At 31.0% G+C, this 21,085-nt stretch overlaps 1 protein-coding gene across 2 annotated transcripts; it reads left to right on the forward strand.

Annotated features, from left to right (window-relative positions):
- The first annotated feature begins 28 nt into the window (after window positions 1–28).
- LOC111063355 (zinc finger protein 710) lies at window positions 29–20,053 on the forward strand. Of its 2 annotated transcripts, none has more exons than XM_039433343.1 (7): window positions 29–310; window positions 3,720–4,112; window positions 7,373–7,450; window positions 8,225–8,317; window positions 9,194–9,280; window positions 10,462–10,749; window positions 18,508–20,053. In XM_039433343.1, exons 1-7 carry the CDS (start codon window positions 272–274, stop codon window positions 18,778–18,780), a joined length of 1,251 nt encoding a protein of 416 aa, XP_039289277.1. In that variant the 5' UTR covers window positions 29–271; the 3' UTR covers window positions 18,781–20,053. The 2 variants fall into 2 exon arrangements, with proteins under 2 accessions (XP_039289277.1, XP_039289278.1); XM_039433344.1 differs by lacking the exon at window positions 29–310 and adding an exon at window positions 728–854.
- Window positions 20,054–21,085: the final 1,032 nt, after the last annotated feature.

A 21,085-nucleotide genomic window follows, 5' to 3' on the forward strand; every position in this document is an offset into this window, starting at 1 on the left:
GATATACCAATGTATCGAAGCTCGAAGTAATGGCATCATTTGAGATAACGGTCAAGTTGCGTTTCGAAGATAACTGTACATGTTTATTGAAGAGTTTCATCTTCTGAATTTACATCTCCAGTGGCATGTATCCAGATATCAGGAAATAATACAGATAAATTCATAGAAATAGAAAATAATTTAATAAGGAGTAATGCGAGATTATCTCTGATTTATTTCGCGAGCTCATCCAGTGACACAATTCCTATTTTTCCAGATCAGAATAAGCGGCATGGAATTTGATTTCACACACAATGTTGGAGAACTTAAGGTTGGTAACTAGATTTTAATAGTTTATCTATAATAATATACATCATTAATTGATCTTGACATTTCTAAAATAATAATGAATGAGCTGTAACTTGAACCTATAATCTCTACGGTACGCGTTCATTGAACTTGAAGGCTTGAACCTGACCTTCTCTTTACAAGTGCACTTTCTCCAGAAAGTTTAAATCAGTGTTTGTTTTTTATATATATCCTATAAGTAAATTGGTATTTTATTTATTCAAAAGAATCACCAATCCATTCATTTTTTACGATGAATATCGAGCTTTTACCATTAAAATTTGCGTTAATAACAATAAATGTAAACATTACCGTATTGGATGTTGCTGAAAAAGTCAATGACTTTTTGCCCTAGTAACCTGGATATTGCCGTTAGTTTCTCTTCTGGAGATGATACCGTCTAAACTGCTGAACATCATAGATTGGTAATGTGAAGTTTTTTTTTAATAAGTAATGTCATAAGTCGAAAAAATATATGATTAGTACTAATTTAAAAACTCGTCTACTTCAATTTTGAAGCTATCGAGGTAGGTATCAGCAAAATAGTATTTATTTCTAAAATAGGTAACTTATTTTGTTCAAATTATTACTGTATTCAAGGCAACTTTATTACAAGATTATGTACAATAATTTAGGTAGTGTCGTATTTTTTAATACCGTAGAGAAAATATAAAATTATACTGAGCACCATCAAATATATTTGCAAAATTAATATATTTTTTTAAATTTATTACTATCGTATTCAATAAAACTTCTAAGTGAAAAAACATTCACATTTTTTAATGTGGCGACGTCCGTTTCGTGCTGGTATTGCACATCAAAAAAATGTGAGTGTTTTTTCACTTAAAAGTTTTATTAAATACGATAGTAATAATAATAGTGGAATCAAAATGGATAACCAACAACGAATGTTTTTTAATTTAAAATATCCATTTGGATCTGATAAAATTTAAGAAATTCTGATGAATATTAATGACATTATTCATCGTCTTATAGTAAACAAAAAATAAATTTCCTAAAAAATGTCAAATTAAAAATAATATGAGGCACTCCAATTATCATTGACTATCCATCACTCAATTAAGTTATAGTAGAAATCTTCCATGATTTCAATATTATTTGTAATTATTAAAAGACTAGGTCCCGTTAAGTATACCTGTTAAGTTTTAATCATTATTAAATTCCACAAGAACTAATCAGAGAACGGTTTCCCGATTAGATAGGCTTCTCTGATTGGGTTTCCCGATTAGAAGGCTTCTCTGATTGGTTGTCGTGGCATTTAATCGGGATTAACATTTAACAGACTTGTGCAACCAGGTATTTGAATTGTATTCAGTATGAATAACTACCACAATATCACTTTTACAACTAGGTACAGTACTCAGAAATTTGTAATAATTATTTCATTCATTCACATGTCATGAATGAATGAATGACATAAATACTATATAGACAATAATTGTCATACAATATACATATAGGAACAAAAAACATTAGTTGACTATATTAATTAATTTGTAATCAATCACTTTCCACCTCAGGTAATAGGTGGTAAAAATATTTCTTGTATCAATAATAGTTATTTGTATATCTAGAGTGAAAAGTGCTGTTTTTTCTCCCTGAGGGAAAAGTTTGAAGCCCGAGGCGAAGCCGAGGGCAACAATTTTCCTGAGGGAGAAAAAACATTTTTCACTCGTGATATACACAACATTTTTCCTCCACCTACATTTTTATAAAAACTGCTAATAAAATCATTTTTAAAAACGTATGTGACCAAACAATGTGCTACAACATAATCTAAAAAGTAAACAGAAACAGCTGGCTTGTAATCACAGTTCTCCTCCGACAGCACTATCTGTTGGCTAAAGTTGTAACAACAATGACAGCCAAAACTACAGCTATGATGAAGTTCCCGTTTCAAACTTGATTAGTTAATAAGTAATATTCGTTGGATGATATTTTGAATATCATGGAATAAAAGAAAAAATATATACATTTTTTTAGTATAGTGATATGAAGTTTGTAATAATAATTTCAGTATACAAACATAAATTTTATATATCGATTAAATGTCTGGTTGAGGTATTGAATTTAGTTGCTTTAATGACTACTCTATATGCTTCCTCATCTGAGCTAGACCTTCTGACCTATTCCAAATGTACGTTTTTAAAATAGAGATGCTTCCCATGTTATTTAAATGGAGTCACTTTTACTCCCTAGGGAGTTTTTCTGTTTTTTTAGTACCGAGAGCGAAAAAGTGACACTTTAGTATCATGTTTCAGGGAGTAAAGTAAGTACTTTTGACAAGAGGTGGAGGAAAATTCATTTTTCATTATTAATCAATGGGAAATCAAATTTTAATAATAGAAATTTGGAAAAGAATTAACCCTGAAACTAGAAGTGTCTTAACAAATAGGGACACTTGCCCCCTGTGGGTTGGGGGAGCTTTGAGTCGATCATTGTACTCAAGAATGTGTTGAAAACCAAAATTCACCCACACACATGCTTGTCGGAGGAGGCGACTAAAATGGACCTCAAGGCAACTCCAGAAGTTGCCTTGCCTTCAAACCCACGGGATCTGCCCCATCAGGGCAGTTTCGTAGGGGCAAAAAGAAAAACCCAAGAGACCAGAGATGGGTGAAACTCCAGGCACAAATGTGGGTCAAGAGGTTGAGTCGAGGGTGGCCGGGCGCCCTAGAGGCAGTTTGGCGTCCCCTCTCTCAGCGGAAGGACCTACAAAAAGGCCAGGAGTGGAACTCACGTAGGTCACGAGTTGTGGTTGGAGAGACCAAACCTCACCACTGCTCAAAGAAGGGCGGCCAATTTCTTGGGAGAGGTGAGGCCTTTGACCCAAAAAGAAAAAACCCAAGAGACCAGAGATGAGTGAAACTCTAGGCACAAATGTGGGTCAAGAGGCTGAGTCAAGGGTGGCCGGGCGCCCTAGAGGCAACTTGGCCGCCCCTTCCTCTGCGGAAGGACCTACAAAGAAGGCCAGGAGTGGAACTCACGTAGGTCACGAGGACTAATCAGTCTGAAGAGACTGCCAAGCATATCACACTGGATTGCGACAAGGATTGCAACCAGGTGATGAATGGAATGTTAGTATAGGGAAAAACTCCTGGTTCTTGTAAAGGACATAAGTATTGGTTTGCTTAACTAACATACTACTTGGGAACACAATAAGCTTCTGCTGACGTGTGGGGTTCTTTGAACCTTTGGATCCTTGAATCCGTCCCTTTAAAAACAATTAACAATATAAACAATAATAGGGACACTTTCCACCTATTATACAGGCCTTCGAATTTTAACTCACTCAAATGACTTATTAAAATGCAAACCTGCCTTTTACATGATATTAATAAACATTCTTAATCAAATCTCTTGTTTTACAGATGAAATATTTGATGAAACAAACTTCCAACGACGTCTCTTCTACTTCTACACAATCCTGGTTACCTGCCTTGAAAAAATTAACAACCTCTAAACAAGACTCACCTATTTTTCTCACCAATATGAAGCTGTACAGTCGTGGCATAAGGAATAAAGATTTGCTAAGACAGACCAATGGGGACCTCGAGAATATTTGCTGCAAAAACGGTGGAAGTTTTGACAACAATAACAATAATTGTCATGAAGATTTCGCTGATATACTTGGGAAGAGGTTTGCGGCCGACTTTAGGTCGCTGAGGATCGACCAGCAAAATTTTGTTGAGAGAATTTTTGAGAAAGTGATGCACTATGCCAAACTTGGAAAGCTCACTGACAGCTCTGTCTATCAATTTGAGGTAATAAAATACTATTATCATCTAATTTTCTTGATTATCTTCTTTTTTATAGTGAGGTCCAATGTACCTAGAATACAGGGTGCATTCTAAGTAACTCTGTATTCTAGGTACCTTCTTGGTGAGGTTCACGTTATAGTGGTAGTGGATGAAGATAGTAGAACAGTGTTGCCAAAACCTTGTCACTTCCTTCTATAGATGAATATAGCTGATACCTGTATATTTGCATACCGGTACTATAGCTGACTTCTACGTTATAATGGCAGTGTTTGATTAGCAATGGTATTGCTATCCTTGTCTATCATTCAACAAAGCGGATAGCGCTATCTCTTTTGCTCTCTTCTCTGTTGCCAGATCGTCTTTTAACAATGTAGAATTAATAATTGATAAACAAAATATTTCATCCTAATTATGAAAATGCATTATGAAATTATTGAAAAATATATTTTCTTGCTTAATATAATTGATTATTTTAAACGAGAATGATCAGTTAATATTACATCAATAAACCTGTATCAGCTACCGTCTATAGAAGGCCTTGATAAGACAGAGGTACGGCAACTTTGTTCGCCTATCTTTCTCCACTGCCATTATAACGTGGACCTCATAGGTACCTTGTTGAGGTCCACGTTATAATGGCAGTGGATGAAGATAGTAGAACAGCGTTGCCAATACCTTGCCACTGCCTTCTATAAACGAATATAGCTATATTAGCATACTATAGTGAGGTCCACGTTATAATGACAGTGGATAAAGATAGGAGAACAGTGTTGCCGTTTGTCTGCCTTGATTAATCATATTTCTACATTGTTAAAAACTGATTTGGCAACTTTGTAGAGCTGGAAAACGATAGTTCTATGTGTTTCGTGGAATAATAGACAAGGATAGCGACACCAAAGTTAATCAAATACTGCCATTATAACGTGGACCTCACTATAGCTTGTTCATTCTTGTTTAAATTATTCAATTATATTTTATTCATCCAGAAAAAACATTCTTCAATGATTGAATAAAACATTTTTGTAACGGAGGTTAAATATTTTCTATTTCTACATTGTTAAAAACAATCTGGCTACGTTGGGGAGCTGGAAAAGGATATAGCTATCTGCTTTGTCGAATGATAGACAGGGATAGCAACACCAATGTTAATCAAATACTGCCATTATAACGTTGACCTCACCAGTCCACACGTTGGTCAAGCTGGTAACCTTCCATGTACACTGCAATGTGACCATTTGTGGATGCTCGGCTGGCCACTCGCCTTCGCTCGACAAAAATCTGAGCGATGGCAAGCGAAGGCCAGTGAAGGCGAGCGCTGGCAAACCACCCATCCACACTCTCGCGCTTGTCGTCATTTGTACGCATTGGGCGATAGTGTGGATGCGGCATTAATGTAATAAATTCTGCCATTATAAAGTGGACCTCACCATAGTGTTTTTCACTTTGGAATGATATAAAAAAACTTTAAGGTAGTAGAAATATCTACTCTAGGTTGCACAAAAGTCCAGGTTGCGCTTTAAATACCACGAGAACCAAACAGGAGAGGTAGCTTCTCAAAAAACCTTCTCTGATTGGCTCTCGTGGAATTTAATCATGGTTAAAATTTAACAGGTTTTTGTGCAACTGGACCCTAGAATTTTACTCTTGTTTTTCATTTTCACAAGTTTTTTTTTATTTGCAGCTGATTCTTATACAAGTAATTCCATATTATTAATTATTATTCAAATAATCCTATTTCAATAATCCATACTATAGCTGCGTTTACACCAAAGTTATCAACAAAATGTTTAATTTTCCGTCCTTATAGATTCTACTAGCCGTCAGGCTCACTTCGCTCGCCATATCCGTCTAGCCAGGGGGCTCCGCCCCCTGGACCCCCGACTGGATCGTCCATGAATGAGATCAGCAGGCTCGCTTCGCTCGCCTGCATTTTTCATTTGAGCATTTTTATCATATGTTAGGACAATCCAGTCGGGGGTCCAGACTAAACGTCTGGCTAAACGGATATGGTGGGCGAAGCGAGCCTGACGGCTAGTAATATAATATTCCCAGGATTGAAGTAGCAGTGCCCAATCAATTTTTTCCGCGATAAATGCATTTCAATCTTCAATTTGGTGCCAACCTAACAAAGTCAACTCAACTTAATGCCACACTGACAAAATTATTAATTTAGTTGCCAGTTAACAACTGTTTCGAAGAGGTACTCTATCTAGATTATAGTTGTATAGTAACATATGATATGGAAATTTCAATTATAATTAAGGGATTGGGAGAAGAAGAATATACATGCTAAAAGACGAACTTTAAACCCTTAAAACCACCCTTAGAGTTAAAATATTGCCAAAAGATTTCTTAGTGCGCCTCTAAAGGGCCAACTGAACATACCTACCAAATTTGAACGTTTTTGGTCCGGTAGATTTTTTAGTTCTGCGAGTGAGTGAGTGAGTGAGTCAGTCAGTCAGTGAGTGAGTGCCATTTCGCTTTTATATAATTATAGAAATAGATTAGATTGAACGGAACTTGCACATCATGTGAGTCTGTGGAAAATCAAAATATCGCATCCCCGAAATGCATAAGCTGACGTATAGCCAGCTGTAAAATATAAACACGATCATTTTAGAGAATTGTGTTCTGACACAGCCTACTATAGATAGAGTAAGCCATGGTTCTGTTTATCTATCAATTAAAAATAACGAGCGAAGCTCGGTGCCCCGATATTGATAAGTTATGTTCATTCTAATAGAATCTATAAGGACGGAAAAATAAACATTTTGTTGATAACTTTGGTGTAAACGCAGCTTATCTCAATTTCTATTTGGACTACTGTAGTATAAGGGTGGGCACACACTAGTTAGTCAAGACAAGACAAGTCACGATTAGTCACAATACTTCACATTGCTGCTTATGACGCAACACACACTGATTAGTCATTGCAATTAGACATGACTCCATAAGCAACTATGTGAAGTATTGTGACTAAACGTGCTGACTAGTCTTGTCTTGACTAATCGGTGTGTGACCAGCCTTAATTTAAAAATGGACAGTTTTGGGCATAAGCTTGTTGTGCCTCCTCATATAAGTGTAAAATAATTGTACATTACTTAATAAATGAATAAATTTTCACTCGAGTAGAACAATTTTTCTATTAATTTTTTTCTATTTTATCTAGATCGACCTGAACAACAATCACATAGAGGAAATAAATTTTCACTCGAGTAGAACAATTATTTCTCTAATAGAAATATGTTTTCTCTTTTATCTAGATTGACCTGAACAATAATCACATAGAGGAAACTGAACAGTTGGTGACTACCAGTAATCTGGAATCAAATGCTGGATCTGTAAGTTATCTTTCCAATAATTGGAGAGATTATTATTGTTAATCATTGTTATAGTTATTTTACCTCAATTATTGGAGTTGTTAATCTCTACTGTCTACAACATACATATCTCCATTATTATCCATTTCATTATGGAGAAGTTTTAAAATATTATCTGAATCAAGATAAAGAGTATTATTTTATATAATAATTATTAAACTTTTCTCTTGAATTCTGTTAACATTGGTAGAGAGTTAGTGGGGAGGATATTTTTAATATTCTTTCCGAAGAATGAACATTGATATGTCCAAAGCTCCGCCAATTTATGTAGATGGATAACATTATAATTATTGATAGTTATTATATTACAAATTACTTTTTCATATCATATACAGTTCAATAATTATTTTCTTAGTCTATATTATGTAAATTCATCTATAATTTTGCTGTATTGTAAGCTATTGTATATAAGTGTATAAGCCTGTACATATTGTAATCTACATAAATAAAGTACTCAATCAATGAAACACTGTTGTGAAAACTTATGTAGGCTACTTGAAGAACCTATGTAGGTATAGGTACCTATTTATTGGAGGTCCTGCTACTTATCATATATGAAATTGGCTACTACATACCTACTTCTATGTAGGTATAGATGCTTCTATAGGAGGACCTGCTTCTTATCATACTTGAAATTCCACATATTTGTATTTTTTTCTCGTTCAATTTATTCTCATTAATTGTCTTGTGTTCTTGTACCGCACATGCAAAAATAATATTCCACTTTTTCTACAGGGAGAAGAAATGGTGATTAAATGTGAACCATTTTTACTGGAAAATGGTGACATTGAAGATGATACTTCTACAACTCCTGAGGAAAACTTTAAGGTTGTTAATATTTATTCATTTGGAGTCGAGAATTTTATTTATTTTACTTTAAATGATAAAAGTCCTTTTATTACTGTTTAATATCCATTAAATACTGTGTATTGATTCAAGTTCAATCCAATATTATGAAAGAATTCAAAATATACGGTAATAACTTATAGGCCTAATATAATCAATGAATAGAACATTTTTGTCCGATCAATTGGATATCCAAATTTGAAAAAAATATCTGGAAATGGATAAACAATGTTCAAATAATCTTTAAAGTAGATTTATATTACAATAATTAAGCTTACCGGTACTCGAATGTCTGTTTTCTCTCATACAACTTTTTCCTCTCATTCCACTATTTTCTCTCTATCACATTGGGGTTGTTTGACAGAGAGAAACAAGGATAGTAGGTAGCTCTAACTAAAGGCAATTATTCAATTCAATATTATCTACTCATATTATTTTATTTTTCTATCTCACATTCAGGGTTGTGTGACAGAGAGGGTCACCGCCAACCTGTCTCCCCGTCAACAAAGCTCCTCGCAATTTTGAACACAGGCGTCAGCCAATCCCCTGGAAAATATACCATTGCCGTCAACTAGTCTCCCCTCCAGCTGATCCACTACTAGAACGAAGGAGCTTGGTTGTCGGCGTCAACCAAGCTTCTCACACGCTCACGACAATCAAGCTCCCCTCCAGCTGATCCCCTGCTGGATATGAGGGGTCTGGTTGTCTCGAGGATCCAGAGTCCCAACTCCACCCTTAATTCAATTCAATATTATCTTTTTTGATCTGATACTTAATGGTTTTGAAACTAGCTTGAAATTTTATATTTGGATAAGATTTTGTCTGCTTAAATTATTTGAAAACTGTTTATTTTTTTAGAGTGATGAAACTGAGGACCTGTATAGCTCTGAAGACACTGATGAATCACCCCTTGATAGGGGATGCTCTGTTGGAGAAACTGAAAAGGTATTTTATGAATATATTATAATATTATTAATCAATAATTCAAATTCATCTTATTTTCAGACTGTTATTCTATTGTTTAGTTTCGAATTGTGGAATCTTATAGCTCATAGACCTATACTTTCTTTGCTGCTCATTGATCTGCTTCGGTAGTATACTGGATATTGATTTGAATGATGCATTCAGAAAGTGTACATTTAACAATTCCCCTGACAAATTACTCCTCTAATATGGAACAAGTCCGTGTTTAGAGGAGGTGTCAATACAACAATAGGTACTCAATACAACAATAATCATTCAATTAGGTAAACAATAATTCTATGATTTGATGTTACATTTTCTCTATTCCAGCAGGCAAAACTCTAACTTTACAATTGAAAGTTTTCTACTGGAGCGGTATCTATGGAGGTTTCATGAATAGCCGGATAATTTAAGAAGCGTACTTCGATGTTTGATTTCTATGTAAATACAAGTAGCCTTAAGGGTATCACACACTTAGCTACGCTAAGCTGAAATATGCCCCATCTCTTAAATGTTGAATGAATAAAATTTGCACTATGAATAGAGATATTTTGGGATTTCTCCATATTAATTTATTTGAGCCAAACTCAAGTTTCAATGCACTAAGGCATCATCTTCAGTGGTCTTTTGGTTACAAACTTAAGTTTGGCTAAAATAAATTATGTGGAACTAACAATAAAGAATATCGTTTTCATCTCACCTTAATATATGGAGAAATTCCACAATATCTCTATTCATATAGTGTAATTTTCATTTTTATTTTTGACACGACCAATTTGGCATTGCAGGACTCAGTTTTGAAAAAAATGTTTGAATCGACAATTAATGTTGTAATTATCATTTTATTGTCAACATTGGAATTGTTCTCCGATAATTGTCTCCTTTCTCCAGCTTTTCTGACACAACCAATTTGGCATTGCAGGTCTCGGTTTTGAAAAAAAAAATGTTTGAATCGACAATAATTAATGTTGTCATTATTATTTTTTTCTCAACATTGGAATTGTTCTCTGATAATTGTCTCCTTTCTCCAGCTTTTCTGACACAACCAATTTGGCATTGCAGGTCTCGGTTTTGAAAAAATGTTTGCATCGACAATTAATGTTGTCATTTTTATTGTTTGTCAACATTGGAATTGTTCTCTGATAATTGTCTCCTTTCTCCAGCTTCTCCAGCCAAGCCTCCAGCAGCCCACTCCAACGCGCAAGCACGCGTGCGAGTTCTGCGAGAAGTCCTTCAACCAGCGCTGGAGTCTGACCAGTCACGTGGACACGTTCCACAAAGGAATACGCCGTCACGTGTGCAACGTGTGTGACAAGTCGTTCAACCAGAAGATACACCTGCTGTCGCATCAGGCAACGCACCAGAAGACACGCAAACACGTGTGTCCCGTATGTAGCAAGAGCTTCCTCGTTGAAAGGTATCTCGACCGGCATATGGATATACACAAGGAGGTTGGTGAAAAAGGAATAATACAGAAATAAAATAATTATTAAACGAAAATCCAAATTATTCTTTATTCTTTATTGATCCATACAAGAAGTGCATCATCAAAATGATTGATTGAGTACTTTATTTATGTAGATTACAATATAATACTGGCTTATACCCTTATATACAATAGCTTACAATACAGCAAAATTATATGAACTGTATATGATATGAAAAAGCAATTTGTGATGTAATAACTATAGATAATTATATTGATATGCATCTACATAAATTGGCGGAGCTTTGGACATATCAATGTCCATTCTTCGGAAAGAATATTAAAAATATCCTTCCCACTAACTCTCTACCAAAACGTTAATTTCATTGATTAAACTAAGGATTTATTTATGAATGGAAATATTGTAAAAGTTTCAATTAATATGAATATTTAAGAGAAAAAAACAGAAAAATAATAAAGTAAAATAATTATATAGGTAGATAAGATCAAATTATTGATTAATAAAATAGAGTAGGCTGAAAATAGATCAGGGTAATAAACTTTCAGTAATATACAGCAGTAGCAGTGGATAATTAAAATTTTTTTTTTTTTATTTATTTAAAAATTAGCACCTAGTCTGAGACTAATAAGCTATTTATTTTATCCTAATTTTACTAATGAACTTTTTCAAACCTCATCCTATGATTCAGTTTGTCTAGTTTTTGACTACAATTACTTAGTCTAGTTTGTATCCTATAAAATAGTTTCATACAATCAAGTTAGTAGGCCAATAATAATTTGTTTGGTTTGAAGGGATGAACATTTCACTATCACTAACACCAGCTTCAAGCCATCAATTCACAACACAAATTTCACTTCACTAACTCATGCGGTTTTGTTCTTTTGAGCCTCCTGACCAGACTATCAACATCAAGCAGCTGGATTGCCTCTATATTGTCGTGCTGGTGGAGTCTCTCTTCATGCTTGGCCGCAAAGTGCTCAATAACTTTCGTGACTGTCTCCAATTGAAGGTCGCGATGAAGATCAGCATTTCTGATGTACCAAGGAGCGTCAACAATATTTCTTAGTACCTTATTTTGAAATCGTTGGATAATTTGTACATTGGATGGTTTAGTACAGCCCCAAAGTTGAATGCCATAAGTCCATACTGGTTTCAGTAGCTGTTTATATAGTAGAATCTTGTTGTATATGGACAGCCTGGATCCTCTTCCCAGCAACCAATACATCTTTTTGAATTTAATTCCTAGTTCTTCCCTTTTCTTCTTGACGTGTGCTTTCCATTTGAGCTTGACATCCAGCGTCATACCCAAATATTTGGCAGTATTAGCATGTGGAATGACTTTCTCATTTATATATACTGGAATATATTGAATTCTTTTATTAGTAAAATTCACATGTACAGACTTGGTATCATTTAGTTTAATTAGCCAATGATTTGTCCATGTGTTTACTTCATTAACTGCTCTTTGTAACTTTTCTGTAGATTCCTCAATATCTTCTGCGACTGAGAGAATAGCAGTATCATCTGCAAATGTAGCTATAGTGACTCCTGCTGGCTTTGGAATGTCACTAGTGTACAGTGTATACAAAACTGGTCCTAGCACACTCCTTGGGGTACACCAGCTTTAATTTGCCTTAGTGTAGAATATTCATCATCCAGCTTCACTCTGAAATATCTCTCGTCCAGGTAGGACTTCAATAATTGGCTATATGCTGCGGGTAGGACTTGTTCTAATTTATGGCACAAGCCTTCATGCCAAACCTTGTCGAAAGCTTGGGCAATATCCAAGAAGACAGTAGAACATACCTTTTTCTCCTCAAGGGATCTTTCTATTACATCTGTTAGTCTGTGTACTTGATCAATTGTTGAATGTTTACTACGGAATCCAAACTGGTGAGAAGGTATAAGTTGTTTATCCTGTAGAATTGGTTTTAATCTTGCCAACAGTAATCTTTCAAAAAGTTTTGATAGTACCGGTAAGAGTGATATTGGTCTATAAGAGGTTACTTCATTTAGTGACTTTCCGGGCTTAGGTAGCATTATAACTTCGGCTACTTTCCATAAACTTGGCACGTACTTTAAACGGAAAGCTGCATTGAAAATATGACTCAATTTCACAATTGCTTTTCTAGGAAGATGTTGAAATATTTCTCCTGTTATGAGGTCATATCCGGGTGATTTCTTCTTTGCCATATTATTTATTTCTTTTTTAACTTCTCTTGGCGATGTTGGAGGGATATTATCCAAAAGTCTTGGCTGTATGATTACATTTATTCCATCATTGAGCACTCTATCATCATGAGGAGTAAATGTTTTCTCAAGATGGTTTAATTAAAATAACATGAGTTTATATGATATATTTATATACAATTCATTCTATAAAAGGTTTATAGATTTATATTTGTGGGATGGGTGAGGGATGGTTGTCATGTGATCGTTCTAGGGCCGGACAGTTTCAGTCATATGTTCCAATGATAGGGAGAGAACAAAATGTGCTATTTCTCTCCCAAATTTAGATAAAGTTACACATAGTCTGATATAGGTCAAGTCTTGTAGTTGTTCAATTAAATGCTGTAAATCACCCCGAAGACTGCAAATATTGACAACAGGGTAAACAGCTTGATGGAAATATGTAATACAGATTCTGTAAAATTTGTGTAATTGTTATGCCGCCGCATCCACACGATAGCCCAATGCGTTCAAATGACGAAGTGCGCCAGAGTGTGGATGTGTGGTTTGCCAGCGCTCGCCTGCACTGGCCTTGGCTTGCCATCGCTCCGATTTTTGTCGAGCGAAGGCGAGTGGCCAGCCGAGCATCCACAAATGGTCACATTGCAGTGTACATGGCAAGACCAATGTGGCCAAGCTTACCAGTTTGTCCAGTGATTGAGGCTTGAGGCGTCACTTGTCCAGTGATTGAGGCTTGAGGCGTCACTTGTCCAGTGATTGAGGCTTGAGGCGTCACTTGTCCAGTGATTGAGGCTTGAGGCGTCACTTGTCCAGTGATTGAGGCTTGAGGCGTCACTTGTCCAGTGATTGAGGCTTGAGGCGTCACTTGTCCAGTGATTGAGGCTTGAGGCGTCACTTGTCCAGTGATTGAGGCTTGAGGCGTCACTTGTCCAGTGATTGAGGCTTGAGGCGTCACTTGTCCAGTGATTGAGGCTTGAGGCGTCACTTGTCCAGTGATTGAGGCTTGAGGCGTCACTTGTCCAGTGATTGAGGCTTGAGGCGTCACTTGTCCAGTGATTGAGGCTTGAGGCGTCACTTGTCCAGTGATTGAGGCTTGAGGCGTCACTTGTCCAGTGATTGAGGCTTGAGGCGTCACTTGTCCAGTGATTGAGGCTTAAACGCTTGAGGCGTTTTTCAGACGAGTCGGCAGGGCAAAAAGCTCTCCGATTGGCTGATTGTGTTGGCGTTCGGGAATCAGCTGATAACCAGCCAATCGGAGAGCTTCGTCCTGCCCTGTAGACTCGCCTGAAAAACGTCTCATGTGGCTTAGCTCTTTGTTGAATTATTATTACTTTTTGTGTAGTTGAGAATTTGATATTGTGGTAATTATTCATATTGAATGAAAAAGACTAAGAAATTGTCAAAAAACCACAGATTTATTGATACTTAGAAAGACCGGTTTCGGTTATTACACCATTGTCAATCTCTGATAAACTAAAACTAAATACAAGAGCAGCAGAATTTATACTAGTAGGCGAGTACTGCTATTGGTCAAGGACATGAACGCCTGCATATTATTATTATTATTATTATTATTATTATTATTATTATTATTATTATTATTATTATTATTATTATTATTATTATTATTATTATTATTATTATTATTATTATTATTATTATTATTATTATTATTATTATTATTATTATTATTATTATTATTATTATTATTATTATTATTATTATTATTATTATTATTATTATTATTATTATTATTATTATTATTATTATTATTATTATTATTATTATTATTATTATTATTATTATTATTATTATTATTATTATTATTATTATTATTATTATTATTATTATTATTATTATTATTATTATTATTATTATTATTATTATTATTATTATTATTATTATTATTATTATTATTATTATTATTATTATTATTATTATTATTATTATTATTATTATTATTATTATTATTATTATTATTATTATTATTATTATTATTATTATTATTATTATTATTATTATTATTATTATTATTATTATTATTATTATTATTATTATTATTATTATTATTATTATTATTATTATTATTATTATTATTATTATTATTATTATTATTATTATTATTATTATTATTATTATTATTATTATTATTATTATTATTATTATTATTATTATTATTATTATTATTATTATTATTATTATTATTATTATTATTATTATTATTATTATTATTATTATTATTATTATTATTATTATTATTATTATTATTATTATTATTATTATTATTATTATTATTATTATTATTATTATTATTATTATTATTATTATTATTATTATTATTATTATTATTATTATTATTATTATTATTATTATTATTATTATTATTATTATTATTATTATTATTATTATTATTATTATTATTATTATTATTATTATTATTATTATTATTATTATTATTATTATTATTATTATTATTATTATTATTATTATTATTATTATTATTATTATTATTATTATTATTATTATTATTATTATTATTATTATTATTATTATTATTATTATTATTATTATTATTATTATTATTATTATTATTATTATTATTATTATTATTATTATTATTATTATTATTATTATTATTATTATTATTATTATTATTATTATTATTATTATTATTATTATTATTATTATTATTATTATTATTATTATTATTATTATTATTATTATTATTATTATTATTATTATTATTATTATTATTATTATTATTATTATTATTATTATTATTATTATTATTATTATTATTATTATTATTATTATTATTATTATTATTATTATTATTATTATTATTATTATTATTATTATTATTATTATTATTATTATTATTATTATTATTATTATTATTATTATTATTATTATTATTATTATTATTATTATTATTATTATTATTATTATTATTATTATTATTATTATTATTATTATTATTATTATTATTATTATTATTATTATTATTATTATTATTATTATTATTATTATTATTATTATTATTATTATTATTATTATTATTATTATTATTATTATTATTATTATTATTATTATTATTATTATTATTATTATTATTATTATTATTATTATTATTATTATTATTATTATTATTATTATTATTATTATTATTATTATTATTATTATTATTATTATTATTATTATTATTATTATTATTATTATTATTATTATTATTATTATTATTATTATTATTATTATTATTATTATTATTATTATTATTATTATTATTATTATTATTATTATTATTATTATTATTATTATTATTATTATTATTATTATTATTATTATTATTATTATTATTATTATTATTATTATTATTATTATTATTATTATTATTATTATTATTATTATTATTATTATTATTATTATTATTATTATTATTATTATTATTATTATTATTATTATTATTATTATTATTATTATTATTATTATTATTATTATTATTATTATTATTATTATTATTATTATTATTATTATTATTATTATTATTATTATTATTATTATTATTATTATTATTATTATTATTATTATTATTATTATTATTATTATTATTATTATTATTATTATTATTATTATTATTATTATTATTATTATTATTATTATTATTATTATTATTATTATTATTATTATTATTATTATTATTATTATTATTATTATTATTATTATTATTATTATTATTATTATTATTATTATTATTATTATTATTATTATTATTATTATTATTATTATTATTATTATTATTATTATTATTATTATTATTATTATTATTATTATTATTATTATTATTATTATTATTATTATTATTATTATTATTATTATTATTATTATTATTATTATTATTATTATTATTATTATTATTGAGGCGTTTTTCAGACGAGTAGGTAGGGCAAAAAGCTCTCCGATTGGCTGATTGTGTTGGCGTTTGGGAATCAGCTGATAACCAGACAATCGGAGAGCTTCGTCCTGCCCTGTAGACTCGCCTGAAAAACGTCTCATGTGGCTTAGCTCTTTGTTTTTATTATTATTACTTTTTGTGTAGTTGAGAATTTGATATTGTGGTAATTATTCATATTGAATGAAAAAGACTAAGAAATTGTCAAAAAACCACAGATTTATTGATACTTAGAAAGACCGGTTTCGGTTATTACACCATTGTCAATCTCTGATAAACTAAAACTAAATACAAGAGCAGCAGAATTTATACTAGTAGGCGAGTACTGCTATTGGTCAAGGGCATGAACGCCTGCCATTGGCCCAGCTAGACAGTCTCCTCCCACTCAACGGTGTGAGAAAATGCTTCTACAATTTACTCCAATGGTATAAATGGATTAGGTACTCCAAAGTATCGTCCTTTTCACCCCACCATAACACTTGGTGAAACGAACATTGAAAGTTGTACTGTTGTGAACATGTTAGGTTTGTCGATTCCAAGCTTAATTGGGGGGATCATGTAAACAAGATATCATTGAAATTGAGTAGGTCACTTTTTGCATTTAGAAATATTGTTAAACGGGTGCCTAAAACAACAGCAAAAAGTGTCTACTATGCACTGATTGAATCCCACATTGCTTATGGCATTGAATTATGGGGGAGTACCTACCTCGAAGCAAAACATTCAAAGAATTTTTGTTTTGCAAAAGTCCGCAATAAGATACCTGGAAGGGCTCAAATTTCCACAGACATGTCGGGAGTCTTTCAGTAGCCTAAGTATTTTAACTGTTCCATCATTGTACATTTTCAAATCAATATTACATGTGAAGGATAGGTTGAATTCATTCCAAGTTAACTCAGATATTCATGGCTATAACACTAGAGGAGGAATAACATTTCAGTTGAGAGACATAGGCTGAGTGTATTTGAGAAAACACCTACTTATAGGGGACAAAAGTTTTTTGCGAAACTTCCGGCTGATTTGAGAAGTATTGTTGAAGAAAAACAATTCAAAACAAAACTATATTCTTTTCTCAGTGAGAAGGCTTTTTATGAGGTTGACGAATTCTTGTTAGAGTGAAAAAATTATTATCTAAATTTTGCAAATTTAATGAATTTATTGTTAAATGTTATTAGAGTTTTATTTTAAGATTGATATTTTATGTTATTATGTTATTTATCTGTGACGTTTTTCAACTGTATTACATTGTTTTTGTTATACTTTTGTTGAGAATAAAATATTATTATTATAGGGCATTATTTATGTTCCAAATTTCACTGTTAACTCAAGCCGATACTCATACTGTGCCGTTCTTACACTCTCACACCGACAGTAATAATAGACAGTAGTCGGCTTGAGTTAACAAAAATCGGCTTTAAATTTGTAACATAAACGAACTACCTATGCCATGGGATATCTTCTTATGCTATCTTTTCTCAATGATCCAACACTTTTTTCAAAAGCCTATCCAAAGCCTAAGCCTATTGTAAACTGTTTACTTAATGACAAATAAATAATTATATTCTATTCTATTATTTCACTTGTTTTTTTTTTTTTTAATTCAATATTTTTTCTAATTTCAGGTGCGCATTCGTCACACTTGCAACGTTTGCCACAAATCGTTCTCGTTTAAGAGCGGCCTGAGCAAGCACCGGCTAGCTGCGCATGCGCAGATCAGGACGCACATGTGCGCCGTCTGCTGCAAGGTGTTCGCGCACCAGGACTCGCTTACGCGTCACATGACCCGTCACAAGGAGATGCGCACGCATCGCTGTCACGCATGCGCAAAGAGCTTCAGTAGCGAAGCGCATCTCAACAAGCACTACACGGCTGTGCATGGCGGTATCAGTGATTGATTTCTGATTTATTTTCAAATTTTATTCAAAAATCTATTTTCATCATTCTATAACCTATTTTCAAATTTCGTTTGAAAATCTATGGCCAGTTGCACAAAAGCCTGTTGAATTTAAATCATTATCAAATCATATAAATTATAGATTCTCTGCCTTGTCACTGCCTTCTTTAGAGAATAACAGAACTGATATTGGTATTTCTGATGTAATATTAACTGTTCATTCTTGTTTAAAAGAATCCATTCTATTTTAAGCGTCAAGAAAAAATATATCTCAATGATTGGATAAAAAATTTCATAATAATTGAGATTAATTGTCAGTTGCACAAAAGTCTGTTAAATTTTAACCGTGATTAATTCCAAGAGAACCAATCGAAGCCTACTTTTCAAAGTAGCCTTCTCTGATTGGTTCTCGTGGATTTAAGCATGATTAAAATTTAACCGGGCTTAAGTATTTAATTAATTAATTATATTTCTACATTGTTGAAACACGATCTGGGAGCGTTGCTGAGCTAGAAAAGGATAGAGCTATCAGCTTTGTCGAATGATAGACAAGGATAGCAACACCAATGTTAATCAAATACTGTCAACTGTAATCATTTAATCATTATAAGGTCAACCTTACTATAGAACCAATCTGAAAAAGCTTTTTTTGAAAATAAGGATTCTCTGTTTGGTTCTCGTGGTATTTAATCACGGTTAAGATTTAGCATTGTGCAACAGAGCCTATATTAATTATTGTTAAGGTAGGCCCACACAGATCGTCATCGGACGGACGGCACGCATCGGACGATTAGATTTGATGCATTGTTACTTTCCTCGCCTATTACCATAGGTAAGGAAAGTATTGCTTTCCGAAAAAAATAAGGTACCCAAATTTCTAAATTTCTATACGTTTCAAGGTCCCCTGAGTCCAAAAAAGTGGTTTTTGAATAAGCAGCGTTCCAACAGTATATTATATGACACTGTAATTGAGATGATACATTAAATATTCTAGTAGCTATTTAGTTTCTTCATAGCACACAAACGATTCGGCAATAGTGCAGAGCTAGAAAAGTGTAATAGAGCTATCTGCTGTGTCCAATAACTGACAAGGATAGCAAACAATTTTAATCAAGTACTGACTTTATCAAGTGAATCGCTCCATAATTTTTTAAAGCATTGCTAAAATCATTGAGCAAGATATTCAATTAATAATTATTATCAAACGAAAATCCCAATTAAATGCTGTAAATCACCCCGAAGACTTCTGCTACTGCAAATATTGACAACAGGGTAAACAGCTAGATGGAAATTCGATGAGCGCTACTGTACAAAAATTATTGGTCAGCCTGGGAAACGAACCCAGTTCAATTAAAGCGAGATACCTTTCTAAGGTATATGATTAAAGTATATTAAACTTTTTTCAAAACAGTTTTGTTAAGAACCTCCAAAGAATTATTGACATGAAGTCATATTTTTTATAAACTCGTATTGACAATTTTATATTATTTTATCGATTTATTCCTTTATGTAATATTATATTATTTATATATTATATTTCTTATTGTAATATTATATTTGATAGGTAGTTCTTCAATTTATGATTAGAACACGTTTTATTTTTTCAAGGCATGACTAGTTGCTGATTATTATTCTATTCTCAGTTGTTGAAAAAACTAGTTGTGTCTTAAAACGTTATAACTTATTATATTATTTCACATAATTATTATATTTTATTTATTTTTTCAAGATTATATTTGAAGCTCATGCATTGCAATATATGGCTGTTGAATTTTACTATAGTAGTTTAATAATATTTTTATTATAATATTTAGTTCTAAGTTATTCATAGTAAAGATTTTTTTATTACGGTATAGAGTTATAAATATACATTTTTCACGTTTTTTATAATATGAAAATTTTACTGTATTTTTATAATACTTTTATCAATATAGTGTCTACACATATTTTTCAATGATTGGTAATTTATTGTTATTGATCGTAGTAATTTTGCTGATTTATAGTATTTTTCTGAATCTGTAATTATTGGAATTTGTTTTTTCAAATACCCTGTACTTATTAGTTATTAGTTTTGCAGGATTTATTGTTTTCCTCTCCATTATCTACATGTATATTATCATACAGTATTTCATTGGTATTTATTGGATAAAATATTTTATGTATAAAAGTTTAAAGAATTGTTATATTGTTGTTGATCACTACAGTATTTATTTATTTATTTTCAGGCAATTTGTCTTGATGCTATTTATTGTTGTTCATTATATTTTTATACTCAAGTTTTCCAAATAAACAATTATATTTCATAT

This window comes from Nilaparvata lugens, chromosome 7, assembly GCF_014356525.2.
Source record: "Nilaparvata lugens isolate BPH chromosome 7, ASM1435652v1, whole genome shotgun sequence".
NCBI lineage: Eukaryota > Metazoa > Arthropoda > Insecta > Hemiptera > Delphacidae > Nilaparvata > Nilaparvata lugens.

Bases quoted from the DNA above. Each gene is read 5' to 3' on its own strand.
- LOC111063355 (XM_039433343.1), top strand. From the start codon at position 272: ATGGAATTTGATTTCACACACAATGTTGGAGAACTTAAG. The intron at 9,281-10,461 runs GTATTTTATGAA...TCCTTTCTCCAG, and splicing joins CTGTTGGAGAAACTGAAAAG to CTTCTCCAGCCAAGCCTCCA. The intron at 10,750-18,507 runs GTTGGTGAAAAA...TTCTAATTTCAG, and splicing joins ATATGGATATACACAAGGAG to GTGCGCATTCGTCACACTTG.